Source organism: Macadamia integrifolia, unplaced genomic scaffold (assembly GCF_013358625.1).
Source record: "Macadamia integrifolia cultivar HAES 741 unplaced genomic scaffold, SCU_Mint_v3 scaffold1648, whole genome shotgun sequence".
Classification (NCBI taxonomy): domain Eukaryota; kingdom Viridiplantae; phylum Streptophyta; class Magnoliopsida; order Proteales; family Proteaceae; genus Macadamia; species Macadamia integrifolia.
In genome coordinates, this window is record NW_024868290.1 from 48585 (window position 1) to 75597 (window position 27013).

The following is a 27013-nucleotide window of genomic DNA, read 5'->3' on the forward strand; positions in this document are numbered from 1 at the left end:
GGGTCATGCAATGTGGTATTAGGAGCCAATAGATTTTAAATAACATTATGTCAACATCATTTTTACAGCCAAACAGGTATGAAACACACAGATCTACAAGCCATATATACACATATAGAATACATTGAGGATTGCCAAGACTCCTTTTAGTGGTACACAAACATCTTTCTGACTGTGGCTGAGGTTAAGTAGGTTGAATAGGCTCAGCCTGCTTACTTCATTTGCATCACCCCGCATGAATCACTGTATCAACGACAAGTTATTAGTAAACCGGATTTTGCAGCTTCATCTGTTGCTCTCCAGATAATATGTTCGAGTTTGCTACAGAAATTCTTGTAGAACTGCAGAACAAGAAAAGGATTGAAGGTGTTGTTAGGAGAATAACTTGAAATTAGTAATGTCATGACCAACAAGATGTGCATTCATAGAATCATCTAGACTAGTAATACATTGCAAACGCTTAGATAAAACATGTGATTCATTAATAGGTAATAAAACAGGTCACACAAACACTTCCAAGAAATATTTCATTCAGGTTCTTGCCTGGGCCTCTCTTGCCTTGCTCTACACACGTGCTTTAATAGAAAGGCAATGCCTGAGTGATGCTGTGCTCTTGGGTGCAAGCAAGGAAAGGTGAACTTTGCCTTGGATAAATTGAACCACTTTTTAGCAACTCATCTTTAATAATATGAAGCTGTGCATTAACTCTTCTGTACTGGCACAAGATACTAATTTCATTTCTTTCATCTGGCAATTTCAGTTCATGTGTTCAAAACATACTTGAGAATTTTATAAAGGAAAATATCCAAAAGAGAACCAACCTTGTGATATTCAAGTGTATCACCAGCAGCCTTTCGAACATCAACCATGAAGAGGGAAGGAGCGACTTCATAAACCTGGCGAAGGAACAAAAAAAAATTGTTTAGAGGACTACTATCACTGCAACCAAAGCATCTACATAAAGAACCAGGAAAGTATTGGAAATTTAGATGCAAAACCACCTCTAGGGCACCAGCAAACTGTCCTCTTTTATTTGCAGATACTCCTTCAAGTCTCACCTGCCGTGAAATGAAGGGATTAGATTAAACAGTTTTGGACAAGAAATTAGTCTATCACAAATGACTCATCAATTAGCAGTAATAATAGAAAAAAAAGTAAGCCCAATTATCACCAAACATTAGTAAAATGTGGAAGTGGAAATTAAGCATAGACTGAGAAAATTGCATTGCCCTTAATTCTTTTCTTGATTACCCCCTTCTCTCTTCTACCTCTTATCTTTTCCTTTGATAGATCCATGTTGCCCATTTAGTTGGGAAAAGGCTGAGTTGTTGTTAAGAAAATTGCATTGTCAGAACAGTAGTCCATGTCCTGAAAGGAAAAAACCTAAGATACCCATAGATGAAGAGGAAGAGCATTTGATGAATGGGATACACTGTACAAGGTGCCAATGAAAGCGAGGCTACCTTCATCATACCATTCTAAGTGTTGTGCCCAGTATAGAACACAGGTGCTTCTTTTGCAGCTATTCGTTGGTGGAACATCTTATTGTTGACATTCTACAAGTGCCTGGAGATGTCCCAAATGCCTCCATATTAATAGTTTAGGACTTAAATCTCACAATTCATATTTGATCCTTGCCCAAATGACAAAGAATGTAATAGTATGTTCAATTTAAAGCTATTTAATATAGGAATTTGTGTTGTCCTACTATGATCATGTATTTCACTTTGAACTGTGGTGCTGCCAAACTCTTCTGCTTTACCCCATCTGTTGGGGTGAATTGATCTTTCTTTCAGTACAATAACATCCAAGTAATATCTCACTCAAGGTTCATGCCCTTTAACACTGGGATTTCATTCTTCCTAATTTGCCTAAACATTGTCTCAATGATAAAGTAGTGTTCTTCTCCTCTGATCTGGTGAATTCAAACCATTAGCAAGCGTACAAAAATATGTTTTTATTTGAGACACAAAGGTAGAGGGAGGACTGATGACAAAATAGGGGCATAATTGAATATAGAATCTACAAAGCCATGCCTTCACCTTCGAGGATAGGAGTTCTCTCCCCTCCCAACTTTCATAGCTCAATCTTTTATCTATCAAAATCACTTTAAGGATAGATCATGGCTTCCAGTAATGAATTCATGATGTATTACATTGTTTCTGACAAGAAACACTACTAATGAGCAAAAACTAAACATGAGAATATTTACCTTGTAGTTACGCGTATGGACCTTGAGACCCATGGATTCTCCGACAGCTTCAATAGTTGATATAATGACTTTCGCTGGTTTACGAGAAACAAAACGAGTTTGTCGTTTTACATAGTCCTGCCAAAGAGAGGAAGTCCATTACCCAACACTGAGTTTGTGTATACAGATCCTGGCATGAGACAAGTGTGGCAAAGTAGCCGAAGCATTAACAACCATGAAGGCCACCAACTCTAGCATATTATATTGCTGAGTATGAACAAAAATCCTGCCTTTCAAACATAAGTTAACGACTTATTGTAGAACAAGAATATGTCAGATGATATTTTTCTTGTTGGACAAAGATAAACGTCCAGATATAATATAAATAGATGTAAAAGAGACACATTGGCAACTTTGTGGTCCATTAGCCAGCATATTTAATGAGATTCTTTCATTTTATATTCTAGTCATTTATGGGATAATTTTGGAAAGGTAAAATAAAACAGTAAATAGAAAGTTTGTTATTACAGCTCTCGAGATCAAGTTACTATTTCAATGTATCTAAACAATGTATGATGTATGAGAGGTTAAGCAGTTAGGTTAGTTTTTAGATGAAAATGACAGTTGATCAGTAGCCATCTGTAATTCTAGAATCTCTAAAATACCATGGGTATAGTTGAACAACTCTCCTGAGTTATTATACATTAATGTTAACATTGAAATGAGGATGTATCCAATGAGTGATCGACGCACAATGTGCAGGTCAATATATTATGCTTTCAAGGTCACGCTTGATGTTTTATTGTTGGTCAAGTAAGTAGAAAGTTGAGATTTTTCATTTGACCAAGAACTTTAACTTGAATCCTTGGAATGTTTTCAGCAATGACGGGAAAAATATTGACCTGCAAATCAAGCACTTCTCGATCCCAAAGTGCAACAATACTCTTTCAGAAGAACATACTCTGAAACCAATTTAATGCAATCTAGAACTGCATCAACGATCAAGGGGAAGGAATCTCAAATTTCACAATGCAACAAAGAGAAGTTTTAGAAGAGACCAGCGTAATTCCAACTGGGACTGCGTCAACCAACTCTCTCTCTCACAAACACACACACACACACAGAAGGATAGAGAGCTTTGAATCAATTGACATGAGCCTTATACAATTAATACGGATTAAGAACTCCAAGGAACATACTCTTCCATATTTTGCTGACATTTTATCTTTATTTGACTTCATTAGAAACTATTTTAGATTTTCTAGAAGCAAGAAAAATGTACAATTTTTTTTCTTTTTGGGATTCAAGTAGTTCTGAACTGGAATCTTTTCTAAGCTTATAATTCACCAATACCCCCTCCCCCATTACTGTAGGATCGTCGGGAATATTTTCTCTGATAATCACAATGCTTTCTCTTAAATTGAGCCCTAAATCTTGGCAGCCATTGGTTGGTTCCAGGATCTCCATGTCCTAATTGCATGTATCATATACTCTCCTAATCACATAACCTTGTTGACCTCAAGTACCTAAAGAGTATGATCCAAATATGCAAATAAATCATCCTACAACTATACTGTTGAAAGTTTCCCTCAGTTACCCTGTAAGAGATATTTTACCTCTAGTTTGTGAAAAGAGCACAAAGCTATACCTGGCGCCTGTCGAACAATGCTGATAGATTCAATCCTTGGGAAAGGGTAATCATCTCAAATGCATTCATCATCAAAGGACCCCTTTCATTGCCTTCTGACTGCTCAGAAACAAATTTATCCTGCAAGAAATAATGAAACTGCCTCGTAAGCTACATACATAAATTGATGTACACAGGAAGCATGCCAAAAACAGAAATGTGCCGAGAAGGCAATAACATCAGAATAAATTTCCCGTATTGAGATCCACATAAATATAAGATTTCTTAATGATTGCTGTAACTCTGCCCATATCTTTTATGCTGCCAGTCCCAAGCTAAGGGTAAAGGAGGATTGGTGTGCCATGTAGGCAGCCAGCAAAGTGAAAACCTCAGCCAAACATTTTAACATGAATCCTGGATATTAAGTTTCTTCTTGGGTTTATTGGCAAAACAGGATTCAAGTAGCTGACCCCATTTAGCTGCGCTAAGACTCAGCTGAATTTTCAGTGGTATTTCTTGTTGATTATGTAAAATGGATTGCTGGAATATAAACACACAAATCATGAAGGAAACAAAAGGCACCAACCTCAACGTCGTCAAATACTGCTCGAACATCATCCAGGTTTACTGTTTCATCTTCTGCATGTTTAACAACAACATAGCTTTTCTTGAACCATGGATCATTCTTTATTCCCTTAATTTGAATACGCTGCATGGACATGGCAAAAACATGACAAATGAAAGAAAAGAAAGAATCAACAGAGGATTGTGTTTCAACTTTCAATGGCATGGCCAAACATACGAAAAGCAGATCATAGACTGAAGTTTTATCAACTCCCAGGGAATATTTCGTGCTTATTTGGGACCCATCAAGTCAAGAATCAACATATATAATTTTTTGTTCCCATGTGCAAACAATTTGACCATTGTCTGATGCAGCACCTTTTGACTTAGAGCAGGCACTTTTTTTTTCCAAAGAATAGACTACAAGCGGCTGTTGTTTCTAACCACAAAACCTACCACGGAATCTACATTTATATATATATATATATATATATACAATAATGAACACTCTTCTTGTATTTAATATAATTTCATTGTTATCAACTAAAGAAAAGATCCATGAAACCAGATAAAGTTAGAGATGAGAAATTGGAACTAGGGATAAGATAAAGTATCAACATTTTAAAGTTCATATATGCAGGATAACAGATCCATGAAACCAGATAAAGTTAGAGATGAGAAATTGGAACTAGGGATAAGATAAAGTATCGACATTTTAAAGTTCATATATGCAGGATACCAAGATCAGTGATGTGAAATGTCTTCTTGTTTTTCATTGTGCCCTGTAAATACATACCTGGTTATTGATTTAGAAAAGCGACATAGCTAATTGGAGTTTGAAAAGAAAAAAATCTTTTTTATGCATCATAAAATCAATTATAGTTTTTCTAACAAGGAGCAGCTAACCGTTCACTGAAGTGTGTGTGTGTGTGTGTGTGTGTGTGTGTGTGTGTGAGAGAGAGAGAGAGAGAGAGAGAGAGAGAGAGAGAAGAGAGAGAGAAGAGAGAGAGAGAGAGAGCAAATGGAAAGGACAATGATCAGCATACTCACAGTTTTAGGATTGGGATCTAGAATTCTTTTTATCAGTGAAGTCACTCCAGGTGAGAACCATGGTGGACAGAAAAACTCTGCTGCATTGATCTACAAAGAAACCAGAGCGAATAGACAGAAAATCATCAGGCCTAGCATACATCTTTTCAAAATGTAACTAAAGATCCTCATTCTCCTACTTTACAAGTGACATGATAAACATCTAGTCCACTGCATGCATGTTAAAACCAATTTAGTAGTGATAATATGTTAACAGGCTATGTTCCAATAAATACATATTGCAAACTAAGCAATGCAGCGAAAGTTGTTCATTTCTCTTAACCTTTCAATTCCTATGGCACTGGACTGCCCAAGAGAAACAAAAAACCAATATACTTCGACAGCTTGGAACTAAATTTTTTTTTTAAAACAAAATCTTGATACATAGATAAGAGCATTTTTCATTGTTAATAGAAGACACTGGAAGTTTCAGATACAGTACATTCTCTCTGTTTATTGGCTTTTTCTTCATCAACCAGTAGTCTTAGCACAGACGGATGAATTCTACTCCATTTTGATAAACAACCACGTAATAGATTAGCTCCCAATCTCTCTCTCTCTCTTCCTTTTTTCATTATTGCAATGTCCGCAGATTCTTGACCATGTATTCTGGTTTATTTATTTATTGGGAAAAGAACCAGAAAAGGCAGTGTGTTCCCTGCGCCAAGACACATGGGAAGGCAAAACGACCGCCCTGCCCCACATGAAAGGTGAAAATTCTGCCACTTTTGACGCTTCCACATGAGTTCCCATTCGTCCCTACATTGGTGCATAAGCCACACTGCCTTTTACAACACCCTCTCCCTTATTTATTTTACATTTTGGCCAAGGTCATCAGGAATGTGTGAGAGGCAAGTGTCCAAATGGAATGATTGATGCAGTTGCAAGCCTGGACCAACCTCAATAGGGATATTTAGGGAATTTTTCTATGGGGTTAGTTTTGTCATTTATACTTTATTGCTGTTTTGCCAACGCTAGGTGTTGTAGGAGATAAAGTTGAGCTTAATTTAGATTCAGTTCCAGGATACAATTAGGATTGTTTGTCTTTATATTTGGATGCATTTAACCAACGAAATCAAAATGACGTGAATATTTTTACTTACTTTGAGTTCGTGTCCGGGACTTGTTACGGTCCCATATTAGTCATATCAGGGGCTGATCCCACAACGATTCACCAAGGAATCGAGGTGGGCTGGTTGGTCTTGGGTTCCCTCACCTTGTAAGCCGGTTTGTGGCTTTGAGTTCTTCCGGTCCCATTAATGTAAGACTAAAGAACCAAGGGGTTCATCATAAACTCCAACACACAAATCAAGTCCAGATTCAATAGAAACTCAGATCTGGAAAATAGGGAAAAATAGAGGAGATTTCGATTACTCAAAAAACACAAGTCAGATGGAGCTGAATTTTGGATTAAATGGAGATCCATCCTATATGAGGGAACAAACCATCAAACATTTGAACAAATTCCGCTGGCTGAATTGAGAGATATGTTGATTGCATGAAAAGGGAAGCTTTCTGTGTTTCTTCAAGAAGTATAGTTGGGAGCATCAGATGATCCGCAAATTTGGATCAAGTGGTCCTCCTAAGGTCCATAACAAACCCTCAAAATCCTGCAGCAATCAGATATCTAGTTTAGAAGTTATGCACTCGAACATTCTTCCCGAGAAAACCCTGTAACTGACAACCAAAAGGTTGTGTGTGTGTCTTCTGATCAGTAATCTTAGAGGGCTTCAAATCTTCAAACACTCTCGCAATAACTCTCAAACACTCTCTCACAAGTTGGAATAAAGAAGAAAATAAAAGAAATAAAGAAATTTCGATGGAGGGTTGAGAAAGAGGAAAAGAAGGTTAGGTTTTGAGCATCTCACCCCTCACGTTTAGGCATCTCACCTAAGGCCTCTCACCCAACTGTATCCCACAGCAAAACAACATATAGCCATCTCAAATAAACTCCATTCAATCTTCTTTCAGTGCCAATTCAACCCTTTCAGGTACCAATTTTGCCCATTCAGGTATCTTGTTTGGTGGTCACTGTGCATATGTAGTCTCTAGTCCTTGGATCATTGACTCAGTGCCACTGATCATATGACCGGTTCTTCTAGCTTATTCTAGCATACTCACCCACTTTAGGCAGAGATAAAGTTAGGGTAGCAGATGGCAACCTATCCTCTGTCGCTGGAAAGGGTAATATTCAGCGTTCTTCTTCTATTACATTATCTTCAGTTTTACATATCCCTAAATTTACTACTAACTTACTACCCTTTAGTAGCCTTAGTCTTACATCATTGACCAGCAGGAGATGTATTGTTTAATATCCCATCTGTGACTAAGTGCAATTTACAGCCAATGAATGTGCTAGGTCATAACACTGACCAGGAGTCAGCATACTGTTTGATGAAAGTTCTACTTTTCCACGTACAACTGATTGTTTATAGGTAGTTTAGCAATTTTAAAGTGGGCCCTTCTGTATCATTCTCTAAAACTTAATACATAATTTCAATTATTCAATGGCTCCCTAACTTTTCCAAGGTAATAAAATGTAGAAAGCCAACAGTTAAACATATCCTACTAGCAAACACTTCCATTGTCCAGCTAGGTATGAAACTAAACTAGTGGAAATCCCCAAGTTTCTAAGATGGACGGAAAAAGAATAAACAGGCATCTACAATTGAGCATGCATGTCAAAAATTAGATCAAAGTATAGTGTGAACATAATGTGCTTTGCAATTCCTAAATACATCCAACTCAGCAAAGAAATACAACAGTATTGTACCTTTCTGTATAAATTTGGAAGGTCAATCTCTTCAAATGGAAGGTATCCAGCCATCAGAACAAAGAGGATGACCCCACATGACCAGACATCCGCAGCAGAACCATCATAACCCTGGTGGCTGAGCACCTTGAAGACAACTACTTAATTAAGGGTGATATAGAATTTACATTAGAATGGGACAGAGAAAATTGAGCACAATAAAATTATACATAACATCTATTATTTACTGAAAGCATACATATGGGTGGAGACACCCACAAAAGAAAACTGCAGTTAGCATGTATGCAAAAGAATACCCTATATGCTAAACATGCAAATATTTGATCAAAACTATGTGAATCTCTCAAACGACATTAGTACCCCAACTGACCACTTCCAAATGTTTTGACATCCTACAGCAAGAACTAAAATGTCACAACAAGGGATGTCTTGCCATCTTTCTAACAGGTACAAATAAATATGTGAGGCCACTCATTTTATGGGAAAACAATCTTTTCATATAGTTAATAGTTCAATATCTAATAAATAGGGATTAAGCTAGTGGGTTTATTTCTGAACTGTCGTGATCTTCTCTCAAACTGACCACTTCCAAATGCTTTGACATCCTACAGTAAGAACTAAAATGCCACAGCAAGAGATGTCCTGCCATCTTTCTAACAGGTACAAATAAATATGTGAGGCCACTCATTTTATGGGAAAACAATCTTTTCATATAGTTAACAGTTCAATATCTAATAAATAGGGATTAAGATAGTGGGTTTATTTATGAACTGTCATGATCTTCTCTCCTAACTCATATATGAAATAGAGACTAATAAAATAGTTGAAATTATCTCCCATCAAAGATAATTTGGGGAAGAATCATTGAGGAGATTGCTCAACATAGAAGCTTACTTGCTTCAGTAAGTGATTAAGTATTTCCATCCACCGAGTGCAGCAAAAGGTACCTTCCACCCCACTGTCTTCAAATTTAGTGAACTATAATAATAAGCAAGCACAAAAGCATAAATTTACCCCCAAACTTTATGATTTTCCTACAATTGTGCAAACGATTTATACAGGACAAAGCCTTATAGTGTATGTTGTTTGTTGATGAGATGCTTCACATTCAAAAAGTTTTAAGATAAACAAGACAAGTAAAGAATATATGGGGTGCAATCAAGTAAACTATGAGTAGAAATGATGGAGCGGGTAAAAATGACGAGAAAGAAACACCTTTGAGTGACCATTTCATTATTTTGGTTCCATCAGCAATGAATAGAGACTGAAAATAATGTTTTCTCAATGTAGGGTGGATGGAGAGACAAGGTGTTATGTCACTGAAACCTTCTACTAAAACCATTGAAGACAGTGCAGCAAAGATACAGATATGATTAAATGAACAAGTGGAAAGACACGAAAGGATGTAATCAGAAATACACTCATATTAGGGAAACTAGGGTAATCACACTTGGCGGTGAGATGACAGAAAGTATGATTCAGATTGTTTGGCCATGTGCAACAAAGACCATGAAATTTAGCAATGAGATGGCGTTTGAAGGAGGGGGGAAGCATGGAAATGACTTGAATTGATACAACTCAATAACTCAACTCAGCTTCATCCCAATTAAATGGGGTCGCTACATGGATCCTACTTCTCCAATCAGTTCTATTCATAGGCAAACAAGATTCTAATCCTAAGCTATACGTGTCCTTCCTGAAAATTTCTTCTATGGTTATTTAGGCCTAAACTCTAGCTCTTTTAGCTCCTTCAATTTGCAATAAATCACTTCTTCATACTGGAGCATTCAAAGGCCTCCACTGAACATATCCATCCCACCTTAGACAAGTTTCACGCAACTTATCATAAATAGGGGCAATGCCCAGGTTTGCTCAAATGCGTTCATTCTTTATTTTATCTTTTTTAATTTTACAACCCATCCATTGCAACATACCATAGTTACTAAGGCGTCGCCAAGGCGCTGATAAGGCGACGCCTAGGCGCTGAGGCGATACTAGGAGCATAAGGCAGTGCATCGCATTATTGGCTGCACATAAGGCAGTCGCTTTAACTGTTAAGGCGCTATAAGGTGACGCCTTAGGCACCTTATGACGCTTCATGGGCAAGGTGGTCGCCTTATGCCCATTTTTTACTTTTTTTTTAACTATTTTACCACTAATTCCCTATAGATTTTATTGATTGGCAGGTATATGGGAAAGTTTAGACATGAAAAGCATGGGATCAAGGGTATTTAAATAGAACAAACCTCAACCCAAAAAAAAAAAAAAAAAACACAGATCACATTACATTACTAACTGAGAAATCGTGCAAGGGTTTTGGGGCCGATGCAGCAGTCCTTCCTCCTTCCCCCTAGGGACCTTGTTCCGGTGGTGACGGAACTCCACCGGTGAACATTCCTCGGACCAAGACAGGAACATTTGATGCAACTATTAATTTCTTTTTCATCTTCTTTCTTCTTCATTCTACGGTTTCTACAAACTATATTTTCTTCTTCTTTCTCATAATCTCTTCTATTTCCCTCTGTTTTTCCTTTTCTTACTGGAGCTGGAGCTGTGGAACTGCAGTACGAGAGAAATTTTTTTTCTTTTCCTCTCCCTTCTACGGTTCTACCTTCCTTTTTTTTGCTTCCTTTCCTCTGTTGCAGCATTTTTTTTTTCTGCTTTCTTTTCCTCTCCCAGTCTCCCTTCTATCTGCTCCATTCTTCTTCTTCACTTCTTCATTGAAACCTGCAGCTTTTTTCTTTTTTTTGATGAACATGCAGCTCCTTGGTTCTGGTTTGATGTTCTTGGCTGTCTTGGCTGCTGGTTATCAATATTGATTGTGTATTGTAGCCTAGGTCTTATTCTTTTGATTATCAAGTATTGCTTTTTGTGGCTGGTAGCTTTCTGATTTAATCTTTGTGAGATGGTACTGCTGGATATAGTATTATGGCTTATTCTGCAACTTTCCTTTTTTTTTTTTTTTTTTTTATGCAGCTTCCTTGGTTCTGGTATTGGTTTAAGGTCGGCTGCTGTGTCATCAACATTGATTGTGTAATTATATATTTATTATTATATGCTATGATGATGATTGATGAAGATGATAACTTGTTATTCGCTTTATTGATTTGTTTTTATTTTTTTATTATATTTTTTTTTGTTTTTTTTTATAAATATCTTGCATCAGTATGAAGTATGAACCTTTATTCTTTATTTAGCATATGAGTAGTATTATATAATTTTTAATATGTAATTAGAGCCGAATAGAATGATTACATAAAAAATAAAACACTAGAACGCTTTATTCAATAAGGCGACGCCTTATGCCCGCCCTATCGCCAAAGTGCTCCGAAAGACCCTCAAACGCCTCGGTCACCTCACTGCCTTAATAACCTTGCAACATACTCATTTCCACCAAATTAAGTTTGGTTAAAAAAATTTTCTTTACTGCCCAACATTCAGCCCCATATGGCATTTCTGGTTGTATAACTGTTCAATAAAATTTTCCCTTGAGTTTTAAAGGGACATGTCGATCACAAAATACTTCTGATGCACCCCTCCATTTCATCCACCCTATTATAATTCTTTTTATAATATCATCCTCTATTTCTCCTTCTTTATTCATGAGGGAACCTAGATATCTAAGGTTATCACTCTGGAAAAACCGAAAAGAACAATATGAGCACTTATGAGTCAACAGAGATATGGCCTAAAAAGTGGAACAATGGTGCAGGAATCAAATTACCCACCCCAAGCAGTCAGGACTCAGGATAGGGCCTAGTAACTCAGCCATCAATATCATCCACTTGGTAATAATCTGAGATATAGGAGCATAAGTACCTAAAATATGACATGTTCAACGGGAAATTTGGGGACACCATTCAAACTTGGATTTCATGCGTTCAGAAGATTACAGAATACAGACGGAGCAAACAGAAAAGGAAAGTCTACAAGCATGAGTAAGGAGTGGGTCTCTCACCAAAATGGAAAACAACGTTCAGTTCTTCATTTTTCCCCCCATAATAAGGTGGGAAACAATGGCTTTAAGTTCCTTTCATTCATTAAAATTTTGGAATTAGCTATTTAGCTAAGTAGACTACATAGTCTGCAAGACCACACCAAACCTCAAACCGAAAAATAGGCCAGTTCTTGTTTTTAGAAGTTTTAAGTTGTTTTGGGGCTTCAGACTGGACCAAAAAGGGTCTGTCCCTCTTTTTCCGGGTTGACCCCTAGTTTCATCTGGTTATAAAAGCAATCATAATACTAAGCAGTGAGCACATGAGAGAGAGAGAGAGAGAGAGAGAGAGAGAGAGAGAGAGAGAGAGAAAGAGTCATATCAGGTAATATATTATGCACACTGAGGTTAAATAAGATGGGAAATAAGTTAGGAAGAATAATATTTTCAAGATAAAAAAGTATTCTAATTTCTAATAACATACATTTATATATACATGAAAATTAGTTCTATAGCATATGAGGACTGAGGTTATTAATTATGCCAAAAGAACCATGTTGGGCATTTGGAAATCTATTATTAGAGACCATTTCCATACAAATACTTGTTATTACTTATCAGAGGGCGGACTCAGAAGATTAAAAGCAATGGCGAAGCATATGACTATGACATGCTCGTATCATGTTGACACAAAACGTATGCCTTAACCATCTTAAATGTACTCCATTATCTTTAAGATGCTTAACGAGTGTACCTCTGGTGCAACATAATTTGGGGTTCCACATGGTGTATGAAGAAGCCCAACACCCTGCACATAGCAATAAGGAGAAACAAAGGCAACAAAGGAGGTACAATGGTTAGAAGCAAAACTGCCTGGTGTGACTTGGTGCAACAAAGGAGGTTGGCATGCTTACTTGTTGAGGCAATGCACTGAGTCCAAAGTCAGAAATTTTCAAGTTCCCTTGGGAATCAAGAAGAAGATTTTCAGGCTACAAAAGGAAAAGCAAAGAGATACGAATAAAAGAAAGATTAATTGGGGAGCTACAATAATAACATCAAGAGGGAAATGGTTACAAGATTAGATGTGATCTTTATTTTATTTTCCAAAATTTCAGCCAAATTTTCAATATCAGAGTACAGAATTCAGCGCAGGAAGAAGGCATCATGGCTTCACTTTGAGAATGCTGCCTGATTCATCATTACAGTCCTTCACAATTTCAGAAGGAGAGAAGCCTCTTCTTTTTTTGTTTTTCTCTCTTTTGTTACCAATAGTAAGGGGAAAAAAACAAATCAAGAAAGGAAAAAAAAAACAAAAATTATTTCAAGATTGATGGTTTTCAGTCCACACCATCCATTGAGTGGATTTCAGTCGTTGTGGTTGACAGTTCCAATTTTTTGTAAATATATTCTGATAAAAATTGGCCAGGTGACTGTTTTGGGCTGGGTTTTGGGTTTGGGTTTGCAAGCAAAATATCAGGAAGGCCTTCTTCTTTAGAATTGTACAACTCTAGAAGCAGACTCAATATGGATTTATAAGTTAAGCTGGCCCATTAACAACCATGGGTTCATACAAGAATTATGTGTAAGTTAAACATCAAGAAGAGGCACACCTTCAAATCTCTGTGGTACACACCCTTACTGTGGCAGTAATCAACTGCATCTATAAGCTGTTGAAAGTATCGCCGTGATTCATTCTCAGGGAGCCTTCCTTGGTGAACCTGCATAGCCAGAAGGCCCAGAACAATAACAAAGAGAATTGCCAAGACTCGGGATACCATCTAATTGTTATAACTTGTGCCAAGAAATCATAAATTTTAAATAATGGCTTCCAAAAAGTGTTGAGCAGAACAGAAAAGGTACACCATATGCAAATAAAATTCTATAAAGTATATCTATCACCTCCATTTTGATACAACAGGAAATTAAATTCGAACAGTAGAGAAATGCAATATGGAGACCCTAGCAAAGTTTAGAGTCCATCAGGGGAAAAAAAAAATTCTAGAAATAGATACCACCCCTAAAAGTATGCAATATGATTTCCTGGCAGAACACTTCAATATCATATAGTGCAGATTTTCCAACATACTGATGAAAGTATCTTCCACTGTCTAACAGTGAAATCAAAACCTATCAAAGGCAAGTGGAAAGCCATGTTGATAACATCGTAACAATATTCCCAAACACATGTTAGACTCATTAGCAACTATTACTCGTAACAATCAGGTACAGTGATTGTTTCATCTCATGCATGGAGTATTCAAATTGTAATGCTATCAAGTCAAAACTGAGTTGGTCCTTTTGTTGCACTTTTGCGTTCAAAATGTCCAAGTGTGAACAGACTTTTTTTTTTGGTCGAATAGATCCAACATTTCCTTGTAGTTTTAGAAGCTACATAAAAAAGAATTATAACATATCAGGTCTGCCTGATTGCAAGTAAAGAAAAATGAAGTGAGGAGAAATTAATTTAGAAAAGAAAATATAAACTTTTGGAATCATGATCTTATAACTCAAAAACTTCCCAAATATGGAAATTAAAGTTTTCAAATGAACTCGTTATTTTTCTATTTAAATCCAAGGAATTTGGTAGGAAAAGTGAAATAAATCTAATTGCTATAATTAGATAGTCTTTTGAGTTAGTCCCACAATCATTGTAGTAATAATTAAAGGAGAATCATTTTATTTTATTTTATTTTTATTTCATTTCCCTACAATTCCAACAGATGGAATCATCATAATTTCAAATAAAAATCAAAGTTGTAAAATCTTAGTCTGAAGTTTTATTTATAAACATCAAATTTAAAAGGAATTTATTGCTCTGAGTTCTCGCTTGATAAAATCCTCCAAAAATATCTATCAGTCTTAAGTTTATTGGAATCAAGGCTAGTTGAAAGAGTTTGTCAAAGGCCTTACTATTTTATCAAATAGTTCTCCACCAGTGACAAATTCTAAAATGATATATATCTTTGTCCGGCTGGCCAAAACCTTTAAAAACAGGGGGAAAAAATAATGTTAGTACAGGCAAGAAGCAGCAAAATTTTAGCAAGACAAGGCCCATTTTTATCATACAAAAACGACCGATGGAAACACATATAGACATTAACCAGGGGTTATACCTCATGTAACCCGATTATGTTAGGATGCCTAACAATCTTCATTATCGATATTTCCCTCTTAATCTGGAAACAACCTCAAAAAAAAAGTTAGACCCGTAGATTACATAGTGGACAGTGAAGGAAAGAGAATAAATGAAACCACATGCTAAAAATCCTCAGCAAGATAAAACACCCCCCCCCCAAAAAAAAAAAAAAACCAAAGGATTCAAATACAATGGAAACCAAGTAGACATTTTGTCCAGAGAAATTGAAAATTTTCGCCACCAAAACTATGATGCAACAAATGACATGACAACCACATAGCAACCAACCAAGGTTTCCATTAAAAGATGCAAAAATGAGCCCCATAGGAGAGTATTTTGCCATTAGAAAAATCTCTCCTCTCTTCAATAGTGGGAATCAAATTGATTACACACTTGTGAAGTCTGCTACAAGAGTACAAGGACGTGCATAAGATGACCACTATAAAATTTATGCAGTCTAAGAGGACATTATCTCTATTTATGCTTGTAGAGTGTTTTGCATTTGCATGAAATGGTTAAGCAGCCATCGTTTATTGATAGTTGCAAGGTTACAGAGTATCTCATAATATCTTAAACCAAAGCCTATGTATCAATAGAGAGCCTTCATTTGATTAAGAATCTAGGGCTCTCTTTAGGCATTGCTTAGCACGTTTGTCACTGTTGATCTCATTAATCTCAATGATAATAATATCAATTTTTGACTCACAATCAGAGAATTAAAGTATACAACAACAACAACTCAGCCTTATCCCAACTAAATGGGGTCAGCTACATGAGTCCTTGCCTTCCAATATGCGCCCTATTTGAGGTCATACTTGATACAAGGCCTAAACTATGCACATTTTTCCTCACCACTTCTCCTAGGGTCATTTTAGGTCTGCCCCTAGCTCTTTTAGTTCCTTCAATCTGAATCAAACCACTTCTCCATAGTCCATACTTGAGCATCCAAAGGCCTCTGTTGGACATGGTCATGTCACCTCAAATGACTCTCTAGTAGCTTATCATGTATCGGAGCTACTTCCAAATCAGCTCTAGTATGATCAACCCTTAATGCTTCCTAGTTTTGCCACACATCCATTAGAACATCCTCTTTTCCACTACACGAAGTTTATCTACATGAATAACCAAAAAAAAATCCAACAACAAAACAATATCCCAACTAAATGGGGTCAGCTACATGAATCTACGATAGACATGTTTGCAAATAAAAAGCAAAGGAAAAAAAGGGGAGAAGAAAGGGAAAGAAACAAAGCAACACCTCCAGGACATCCCACGTAAAAGCGATCGGCAACATAGATCTTTGCCCTCCAAACAGCTCTAGTTGATGTCGTTCTAGGATCTAGACCGAGCTTCTACATGTAATACTAAGTTTATCTACATTATGCTTCTTAATTGCCCAACATTCTGCACCATATATCATAGCCGGTCATTGACTATCCTTTAATTTTTCTTTAAGTTTTAAACGAATATGTCGATCACACAACACTTTGGATGCACCTCTCCACTTCATCCATCCTATTTTAATTCTCTACCAAAGCATCATCCTCTATATCACCTCCTTTATTTATGATTGAATCTAACCTTAAATAACCACTTTCCAAAATCTCCCTCTCTTCAATTTTCACCATCTCATTATCCATCCTAGTGTAACTAAAGTTATACACCATATACTCTGTCTTTATTCTACTTATCTTTAAACCTATTGTTCCAACATTGATCTCCATAACTCTAACTTGGCATTAATCCTTGTTTTTGTCACATCCACCAAAACAATATCATCAACAACAAGCATATACTAAAGAACCTCATCTTGAATGTCTCTAGTTAGTTAAGTCATCCATGATAAGAGCAAACAAATAAGGGCTTAAAGTTGATCCTTGGTATAACCCAATCATAATTAGGAATTCACCACCTTGACCCCTTACAACTCTTACACTACTCACCACATCATCTCATATATCTTTAATTATGTACATTTACTGAAAACACTTCTCTTCTCTAGTACTTTCCAAATTAACTCTCTAAGGACTATGTTATAAGCTTTTTCTAGGTCAATATTTGGAAATCTTTCTTGCAATCTCTAAATCATTCCATTAGTGTCCTAAGTAAATAGCTTTTATTGTGGATTTCCTGGCATAAAAACAAATTGGTTCACCATAATAGTAGTACCAATGCAAGAACTAATGAATTATCTTCAATGGAATTTAAGGGTGTAGTTTTGGAATCACCATTCCAAGTTCTCTATTAGTAATGTGTGTTGAGATGGCTGTAGTTAGTTTTATTCTTATCGTGGTTAAGTTTTATTATTTACTATTTACCGTAGATAGAGACGCTTAGTCAACGTATTTTGTAGATAGGGACGTTTAGTCAATGTTATCCTACTTCCCTTGTTTGTTTGTTGTAATCTTCTTACAAATAAGAAAGACCTCTATCATTAGTGACGCCATATAATTCTCTAAATCTCTTATTCTCAACTTGGTATCAGAGGAAAAAACCCCTAAATGTTCTTTTTTCTTTTTTGGTTTTCTTCTCAGCCCCTAGGGGCCCTCGCCTCCTAGTCTAGCATGGCAGACTAAACCCTATTCCATGTAAACCTAACCCTAACTCACCACGCCTTTCTACCGTGCCTACATCTGCTACCACTGTGACTCCCTGGACCTTGTCACTGCCTGCACCTCCTCACGCCCCACTGTTGCCTGTGCCTCACCGTCGCTACCACCGCCGATGCACCTCTCATTGTTGCCGCCGCCCACCACTGCCTACTACCACCTATCTCCGTTGTTGTCTGTAACCTGCTGTTGCGCCTCTCATCACTGCCGCTACCATCGCCTGCCTGCCTGCCTGCCTGCCTACACCTTCGACTGCACCTGCTTATGCCTACGCCTGTTGCTACCGTGCTCTCCTTCCACGTGTGCTTTCTCTCTCCTTTAAGCTACAACTACTGTAAGTAATGATGCCAAGGATGTTGTGCTACCTACTGAGGCCCCTGATGGACATCGTTCAAGTACTCAGACCACTCTTTATCTTGGACCCATCAAGTTTAATGGTCAGAACTACCTCATATGGTCTTGTTCTTGTCTTTTTACTATTCGTGGGAAAAAACTCCTCTGGTTTTAACATTGGGGATACCCCTATCCTATCACCGCTAACATTTGGTTAGCATGCCATTATTATGTCCTTTTTGATAAATTCTATGGACCTTACTATTAGTCCAAGCTTTGTCTTGTTCAACTCTGCTAATGATCTCTAGGATGCAGTGAAGCAAACCTATTCTCAGGGAGGGAACTATGCCCAAATCTATGAGATTCGTCGTACTGTTTGTTCCACTACTCAGAAAGGGTTGTCTCTCTGCGTATTATTCCACCTTATGCAGCCTCTGGCAACAGCTAGATTTCTATCATCCAGTTTCTATAGTATGCCCTACTGATGCTGGTACACTTCAGATGGAGCGTGAAATTGAATGGGTATACGACTTTCTGACAGGTCTTAACCCCGAATATGATCAGATCAGGGTATAGATATTAGGTCGTGAGATCTTTCTAATTCTTCTCCAGGTATATAAATTGGTTCTATCTGAGGATCATCGTCGCTCTGTTACGCTACCCTCTACAGTTACTGTTCAGTTTGCACTATTGGCTACTCCAACTGCAGAAATCCCATCTAAGGGTTCTACCACTCTTTGAGAAACTGTTTAGTGTGACTATTGTGGTCATCCTCTCCACACCAAGGAAACATACTGGAAGCTACATGGTCGTCCCAAGGGTGGGCGTAATAGCAAAAGTGGAAAACAAGGCCCTCAGGCTCATCTGTCTGAGTCTGTTAACAGTGCCTCCACTACTGCACCGTTCTCTCCAGATCAAATTGCTACCCTTAAGCAACTAATGACACAGTTAGGCGCTTCTCCTGCTCCTTCTCCTGTTTCCAACTTTGCTCAAACAGGTAGTTTCCTTGTTTCTTCCTCTCATTCTCCTTTATGATTAATTGATTCAAGTGTTGCCGATCACATGACAAGTAGCTCTAAAGTCTTCCATACCTCTATTCCTTGTTCCAATCGGGATAAGGTACGTGTGGCTGATGGTTCCTTGTCCCCCATTTCGGGTAAAGGTTTCGTTTCTTGTACCTCTACAATTTCTCTTCCATCTGTGTTACATGTCCCTAAATTATATGCTAACCTTGCTTCCATCTATCGCTTAACTAATGAGTTGAATTATTTAATTCACTTTTTTTCTACCCACTGCCTTTTTCAGGATCTGGTGACGGGTGCAACGATTGGGTATGGTCAGGTCCGTGATGGGCTCTACTAATTGGATTCTCCACCGGCTGTGCCTACTCCTGTGGCAGCACATACTTCCCGTTATAACAGCTCTCCTCTCAACTCCACCAGTGGCACCGTCGTCTGGGACATCCTTCTTTTCATATTTTACGTCGTATGTTTCCTAATTTAGTTAAACATTGTGGTTTGGACCAACTTAAGCATGATGTATGAGAGTTTGCTAAACATACACGCAACTGTTACTTTCCTACTGAAAATAAAAGTGAGATTCCTTTTTCTATTATCCATTCAGATCTATGGCGTCCTTCTCGGACAATTGATAGGAATGGCTTTCGTTGGTTTATTACTTTTATTGATAATTGTACTCGTCTGACATAGGTATATCTATTGCATAATAAGTCTGATGCTTCTCTTATTTTAAATCTTTTCATATCATGCTTCGTACCCAGTTTGATGCCACTGTACGAGTCCTTCTAAGTGACAATGGCACTGACTATATAGCTGGGGAGTTTCAGGAATACCTTGATTCTCAGGGCATTCTACCTTGATTCTCAGGGCATTCTCTCCGAAACTTCTTGTGTTAGGACCCCTGAACAAAATGGGATTCCAGAGCATTAGAATAATCTCCTTGATGTTGCTCGGGCTCTAATGTTTGCTACTGGTGTTCCTAAATATCTCTGGGGCGATGCCGTTTTTACTGCTGCCTATCTTATTAACCGGGTGCCCTCTAGTGTACTTAACTTTAAGGCCCCAATTTCTTTTCTCCCTAATCCTACAATTGTTTCTAGCCTTCCTCCTCGGGTATTTGGGTGTGTTTGTTTTGCCCATAATTCCTCTCCTTCAAGGTCCAAGCTTGCTCCTCGGGCTCTAAAGTGTGTTTTCCTTGGTTACTCGGCTTCTCCAAAGGGCTTGTATGTCACCATGGATGTCACTTTTCATGAGTCTGAGGTGTATTTCACGTCACCTCTTCAGGGGGAGAGTCTTGAGGAAGAGCCTACTTTTGTTATTGATACGTCTCCTATTCAGGGTATGCCTCCCGCTCAGGGGGAACCACCAAATCAGTCTGTAAGAGATGTGATCACTTACACTCGAAGGTCCAAGGAGCAAGACACCACTGGTAACCAGCCATACCCTTCTAAAGCACCTCCATCGGATCTACTAGTATCAGGTAATACTTCTCCCATACTTGATATTATACCTGCTACTAGAGTCTCCCATACTTGATATTATACCTTTTGCTCCTATAATGGACGATCTTCCTATCACTGTTAGAAAAAGAGTTTGTTCATGTACCAAGCATCCCATCTCCAATTTTGTTTCCTATGCATCTCCCTCCTATAGGGCAAATTTGTTTCTTCGTTGACTTTTGTGTCTACTCCACAGGGTTGGAAGGAAGCCATAAATGATCTGAAGTGGGAAGTTGCAACAGTTAAGGAAATGTTGGCATTGGATAAAAATGGTACTTGGGAACTTGTTCTTCCTCCTCAAGGAAATAAATTAGTTGGGTACAAGTGGGTCTTTACGGTCAAGCAGAAAGCTGATGGGATAGTTAAGTGGTACAAGGCACGCTTGGTGGCTAAGGGCTTTACCCAAACATATGGGATTGATCACCAGGAAACCTTTGCCCTTTGCAAAGATGAACTCTATCAGGGCATTGTTATCTGTTGCTATAAATCTGGGATGGAATCTCCAACAACTGGATGTCAAGAATGCATTCTTGAATGAAAATCTAGACGAGGAAATTTATATGAATGTTCCTCCTGGCTTTGCCACTCCTTCCAATGCCGGACATGTCTACAAGTTGAAGAAGTCGTTGTACGGCCTCAAGCAGTCTCTAAGGCATGGTTTGTCCAGTTCATGAAAGCTATGATAAGCTTTGGATATAGACAAAGTCAAGCTAATCACACCTTGTCACAAAGGTGAAAGGTAACCAGGTCACTACTCTAATTGTCTATGTTGACGATATTATGATTATTGGTAACAATGATGAGGGACCTCCAACCTTATGGCCTTATTAGCGGCAGAGTTCGAGACTAACGACCTAAAACCCCTTCGGTATTTCCTTGGGATTGAAGTGGCTAGGTCTAACAGAGGTATCTTCATTTCTCAAAGGAAATATGTTTTGGATCTCCTTAATGAGACAGGTATGCTTGGGTGTAAGCCTGCGGATGCCCCTATAGAGGTCAATTATCAACTGTGCAGTGCAATAGATGACTCTGTTGATAAAGAGCAGAGCAGTACCAAATACTTGTTGACCATCTGATCGACCTATCCCACACCAGGCCCGATATTGCTTATGTTATGGGTATTGTTAGCCTTTCTTTCATGATCCCAGGACACCTCACCTTGATGTTGTGTACCGGATCCTACAGTACTAGAAATCTACTCCTAAAAAGGGTATTTTATATTCTAATCAGGGGCACTTGAAGATTGAGGCCTTTACTGATGTTGACTATTCTGGATCTATTGATGATCAACGATCTATCTCTGGGTATTGTACTTTCCTTGGAGGGAACCTTGTTACTTGGCGTAGCAAGAAACAATCCATGGTATCTCAATCTAGTGCTGAAGCTGAGTATCGCGCAATGGCCTAAGGGATTTGTGAGCTGGTTTGGCTTAAGAGCCGACTGAGTGATCTCCGAGTTAATCTTGAAGGTCCTATGCATTTGTATTGTGATAACAAAGCAGCCATCAGCATCACTCACAACCCCGTTCAGCATGATAGGACCAAGCATATTGAGATTGATAGACACTTCATCAAAGAGATGCTTGGCCAAGGGATTGTTTGCATTCCCTTTGTTAGTACTGCAAATCAGTTAGCTGATGTGTTTACCAAGGTTGTTCACTGTAAGGCATTTCATCCTCTCATCTCCAAGTTGGGTATGTATGATATATTTGCACCAACTTGAGGAGGAGTGTTGATATGACTGTAGTTAGTTTTATTCTTACCTTGGTTAAGTTTTATTATTTACTATTTACCATAGTAAATCTTTCAGATAGGGACGCTTATTCAGCATTATCTTACTTCCCTTATTTGATTTATTGTAATCTTCTTATAAATAAGAAAGACCTCTACCATTTCTAACAATTCAAATCATTTTCTAAATCTTTGATTCTCAACTACATGCAACAAGAGACACCAGATGTGCAGAAGAGCACCAGTACAAAGAGGATGTACTGATAAAATCGGAGAAGGCCTAAAATGATGTAAATCAAACAAATGAGAACTCTTTAGTCTAATGTTTCAATAAATCATATGCACTTGCATAGAATGGAATGGAAGAGCACTTCATTGAGCCAACCTAGTTGGTATGAGGTAACAATTATGGTTAAAGAACTTATTCTGCTAAGCATTGTACTAATCCGAAAAACGGAAATGCATTACACCTTCAGACAGTCCCCAAGATGATCTAAAAACTCATATTTGAAATAGCAAGTTATCTATGTTGATCTAGATTACAACTTTATGAAGAAAACAACTCAATATGATTGTTGGATTGAATGGCAACACCCAAGCCAATTGGGTATAAAAAATTTCAAGCTAATTCCTCCTTTGAATTAACTTAATACCTTTAGAAGGTCATTTTGTTACTACAACTTTGAGGGGTTGATAGGCTCTACAAATATGGATGTATACAGTTAGCCTACATGGCTTTTGGTTTCAACTACTTGTAATAAGTTGAAAACTCAGTAAGGTTGTTTTCCTACTAGATATCTTGAACTACTTCTGAGTGTTCAACTACTTTGAAGGTATGAGGCACTTAGTTGTCTCTTGGTTTCAACTACTTGCTAACAAGGAAACATATACAAGGTAGATTGTAACTATGGAAGAAGCAAGTAGAAAGGAAGAAAGAAAGTGCAAGGAAGAGATAGGGAAAGAAACAACGGAAGACACAAGGATTTAGAATGATTCTAATCCAAGATCCTACATCCAATACCCAAGTCCACCGGACTAAGGATTTCTATTTCCACTATGGGGATTCCTTTCCAAATGGCAAGAGACAAGCCTTACAAACCAACTCAATCCTTCGGATTGGCAACCAATCATAGTACATTAGATTGGCACCCAGACCACTCGGCCAAGGATTTCCACAACTCAATCACAATCCATCGGATTGAACACCCAAGCCACACTAGACTAAGGATTTCACACAAACTCAACCATAGTCTATCGGATTGAGTACCTGGACCGCTAGCCAAGGATTTCTTCATTGTACACCAGCACAATAGTGAGCTTGGAACTCCTACTTGTAGCAAGATCTTCATAAGTTTGAAAACTACACCATTGAAGCTCAAAAATGGCTCTCAGAAGAATATTTTTCCCTCTTCAATGTAATATTATCTCTTAAGCTCATTCTTTCTTTTGATTCAAGACACTATCTTGGTTATAGACTCAAGCCTTTTATAGGCAATGATATTAGAGTCAAGCACGGTTTTCTCTATGATATTCAAATTCAAGTTCAAACCATTTTTTAGTTTGATCATAATGGAAAGAATTTAATCAAACTCATAAACATTTAGGTCAAAGATTACATATGAATGACACATTTAAGCTCCACAATTTTGATCTTAATCAAAGACTTCTTCAATTTTGATTTTCATTTGAAGCACTTGACTCTCACGGCACGGACGACCATAGCTCTGTTGGTGTACAATGTCTTGTATTCCATCACAGTTTAATCCAGGGAGTACTGATGCATGCACCGCGACAGGCAGCACGGCGGTCTCGGTAACCAGTTAGCGGGCCGTGGGGGTTGCAAGGGGCACAGGAGGCTCCTGCATAACGGGGGCTGCGCCCCCTACTCGAATTTTTTATTTGAGGGCAGTTTTGTAGTTTCCAGATTAGGGTTTTTGACTACATATTTGTAGCAAGGGTTTCTTTCTCTATAATGCAAGAAATACTGAGAGGTGTGAGGACGAGCGCTGTAACCCTATTCTCCATTGATAGTGAAGCAGGATCTCATCTCACCGAGGACGTAGGCAATCTTGCCGAACCTCGTAAAACTGTGTGCATTGCTTGTTCTTGTTTTTCCATTATCTTCTGCATCATTTTAGGGTTGCGTTTCTACAAGCTCCCCATGGAAGGCCATCAATAGTAACTCTTCTCCAACATCTATCATGCCATCTTTCAAAGCTTGGATTCCACCTCGATAACTTAAGTTCTATCTTTCTTTAAGCATATGAACGAAAAAAAAAAAAAAAATTCCAATCACACATCAATAGGGTTTTTATATGCAAAACACATAATAAATATAGAACCTTTTTGGTTCAACACTAACAAACTTTCTTTGGCTATAAGTACCTATACAACTTGAATATTATGTTTCATTTTCATAGCTAGATCAATAGCTCCAATGTCACCGGCACCACCTTCCATTTCGGATGAAACTTGCCATACTTCAATATCATGCAAGAACATGGACTTTTCTTTCTTTTTCTTTTTTTCAATTCCATATTCTTCCCTTTTTCTTCTCCTTCTTTGCTTATGTGGGTCTGCCTACCATTTCGGTAGGTAAATATGGCCATGGGATTTCATTTCATTATTTGCCTCTATAATAACTGTTACCCTATATTGGTATCAGCTAATCTGGATGTCTTGGTTCTCACCACTCAATTAAATTCCATTTCCTTCTTTATTATTCTTCCATTTAACAAACACTTATAGCAGATGAAGAAATGAAGAGTTTGTATTGAAATTGAGCAAAGAACTATGTCATCAAATTCAAAGTTGGGATTGAGTATTTAAATTCCATCTCTCAAGTTAGGTGATAGTAATATATACAATCAAACGCATTTGCTAATAAGTTTCAAAAATACATCAAATATATAGTTGGACTTTCTGTGGAATAAATCTAAACTTGCCATTTTTTCCTGTTGCCTCCATTCAATTTGCTAAGCTCTAGACCAAAGTTTCTTTTACTTAAGAGTTGAATGTTTTCTTGGTTAAATTTTTCATATCATCTGGTATACCACAGTTCAAACAACATAGGAATCTTTATTCTATTTTCTTTGTTTTTGATACACCTGAAAGCAATTTTTTTGTTCTTTTCAATAATTATATTCCCAATTTCTATTTTATATAAAACCATGTGACTTGCTCGTCTCATACGGTCATTTCCTCCAATTGCTTAAGAAGTCACCGGAGAAGAAGAATTTCAACCAAATCCTACAATTGTAGCTTAATTCACACCAGTCAGCAGTCAATTGAGTTCAAAGTTCAAATTCTAAATAAGAATAGAGACCCACGACAGGACCAACAACATAAAAGCAATTGCAAGTAAAAAATAAGATGGTCAAATGGAGGAGGGAGGAACAGAAAAGTTCCAGTATACCCTTCCCAATGAAATATGGTAAACAGGGCACTTTTTATATTGTGCTTTAACATTGGACTGTTGGTATGAACAATTAAAGTATAAATAAAATAATAAAATACCTGATCCACCATCTTGTGCTTAAGGATAGTACTTTTGGCCAAAACTTTCACTGCAACACTCGCCCCATTCTCTGTATTCTGCGCGAATTTAACCTTTGCAAAGGTTCCTTCACCAATTGTTCTGCCAATCTCATACTTACCAAGACTTTTCACGACCATTTTCACAATTTCTTAAATCTCATTTCTTCGAAGTACTCCAGATTATACCCTCCCCCAAGTTCTCCGTTTCTAGAGAATGGGGAAGGAAAAACTCCCAAAAATCTGAGAAGAAATGATTGATTAATATGGATAGATTAAAGAACGAGAAAAAAAATAAATAAATAACCCTAGTCCAAAAACAGAAATGCGAATTTGCAGCATCTTAGCGTATGCAATTATGCGAGCAAATGCGAATTTTTGCGGGCATTGTTGCTTCTGGTAGCTACCTCGGCCGATGAATCTGATGATCAAACAAAATCTGGCTGAAGCACGCCCAATAAAAGAGATCAACGAGCTCTGCCAAATGCTGATTGCCAAGCAAAATGGCAAATTCGATTCGTCCCGTATGACCGTCGAGGCTTAAAATTGCAGGCGGGGAAGAACAAGCAATACAGGGCGTTGGGGCCTACAAGCCCCAACGGCCCCCACTCCTCAGAGTTCCAGACTGTAATTATTCCGTCCCAGTTTTAACTGCTCCAAAAAAATTGAATTATTTCTATTTAAAATCAAAATTTCAGAAAAGTCAAATTTTATTGATTAAAGCTTTTTTTTTTTTGGTAACCTCAAATCACTGTTGAGAACACCCTATGAGGTCATTTTCGTGTGTTTGAGGTAATCTTACTTTTTTTTATATTTTTAGTACAACATATTTTCTTTTAGGCTTAAGTTTGGTTGTCTACAAATGAATAAAAATTAAAAAATTTGAATTTAAAGAAAAATGGAGACATATTAATCAATCATTGTATGAAATGACATTTGTTTCATTTTAATTCAATTATTTGTTTATGTGTCTAT

The 27013-nt window shown here is 37.6% G+C and overlaps 1 protein-coding gene across 4 annotated transcripts; it reads right to left on the bottom strand.

The window, feature by feature from the left end:
- Window positions 1-18: 18 nt before the first annotated feature.
- LOC122064442 (CBL-interacting serine/threonine-protein kinase 24) lies at window positions 19-26680 on the bottom strand. Of its 4 annotated transcripts, XM_042628135.1 has the most exons (16): window positions 26446-26679; window positions 26021-26281; window positions 15292-15354; window positions 15089-15160; window positions 13789-13896; window positions 13093-13167; window positions 12933-12986; window positions 8245-8370; window positions 5433-5522; window positions 4405-4527; window positions 3840-3959; window positions 2213-2329; window positions 1002-1058; window positions 822-896; window positions 544-715; window positions 19-341 (listed from the first exon to the last, which is right to left on the bottom strand). In XM_042628135.1, the coding sequence occupies exons 2-15, from the start codon at window positions 26177-26179 to the stop codon at window positions 578-580; spliced, it is 1377 nt and encodes a 458-aa protein (XP_042484069.1). In that variant the 5' UTR covers window positions 26180-26281; window positions 26446-26679; the 3' UTR covers window positions 19-341; window positions 544-577. The 4 variants fall into 4 exon arrangements, with proteins under 4 accessions (XP_042484069.1, XP_042484070.1, XP_042484072.1 ...); XM_042628136.1 differs by lacking the exon at window positions 544-715 and having other exon boundaries at window positions 26446-26677; XM_042628137.1 differs by lacking the exon at window positions 19-341 and having other exon boundaries at window positions 545-747.
- Window positions 26681-27013: the final 333 nt, after the last annotated feature.

What these genes read in the sequence shown, in the direction of transcription:
- LOC122064442 (XM_042628135.1), bottom strand. Translation starts at nt 26,179, where the DNA reads ATGGTCGTGAAAAGTCTTGGTAAGTATGAGATTGGCAGAACAATTGGT. An exon ending in CATTGTTCGACAGGCGCCAG is followed by an intron (nt 2,330 to 3,839) that starts GTATAGCTTTGT and finishes TCTCTTTGGCAG; the next exon opens with GACTATGTAAAACGACAAAC. An exon ending in TCCATACGCGTAACTACAAG is followed by an intron (nt 1,059 to 2,212) that starts GTAAATATTCTC and finishes ATTTCACGGCAG; the next exon opens with GTGAGACTTGAAGGAGTATC.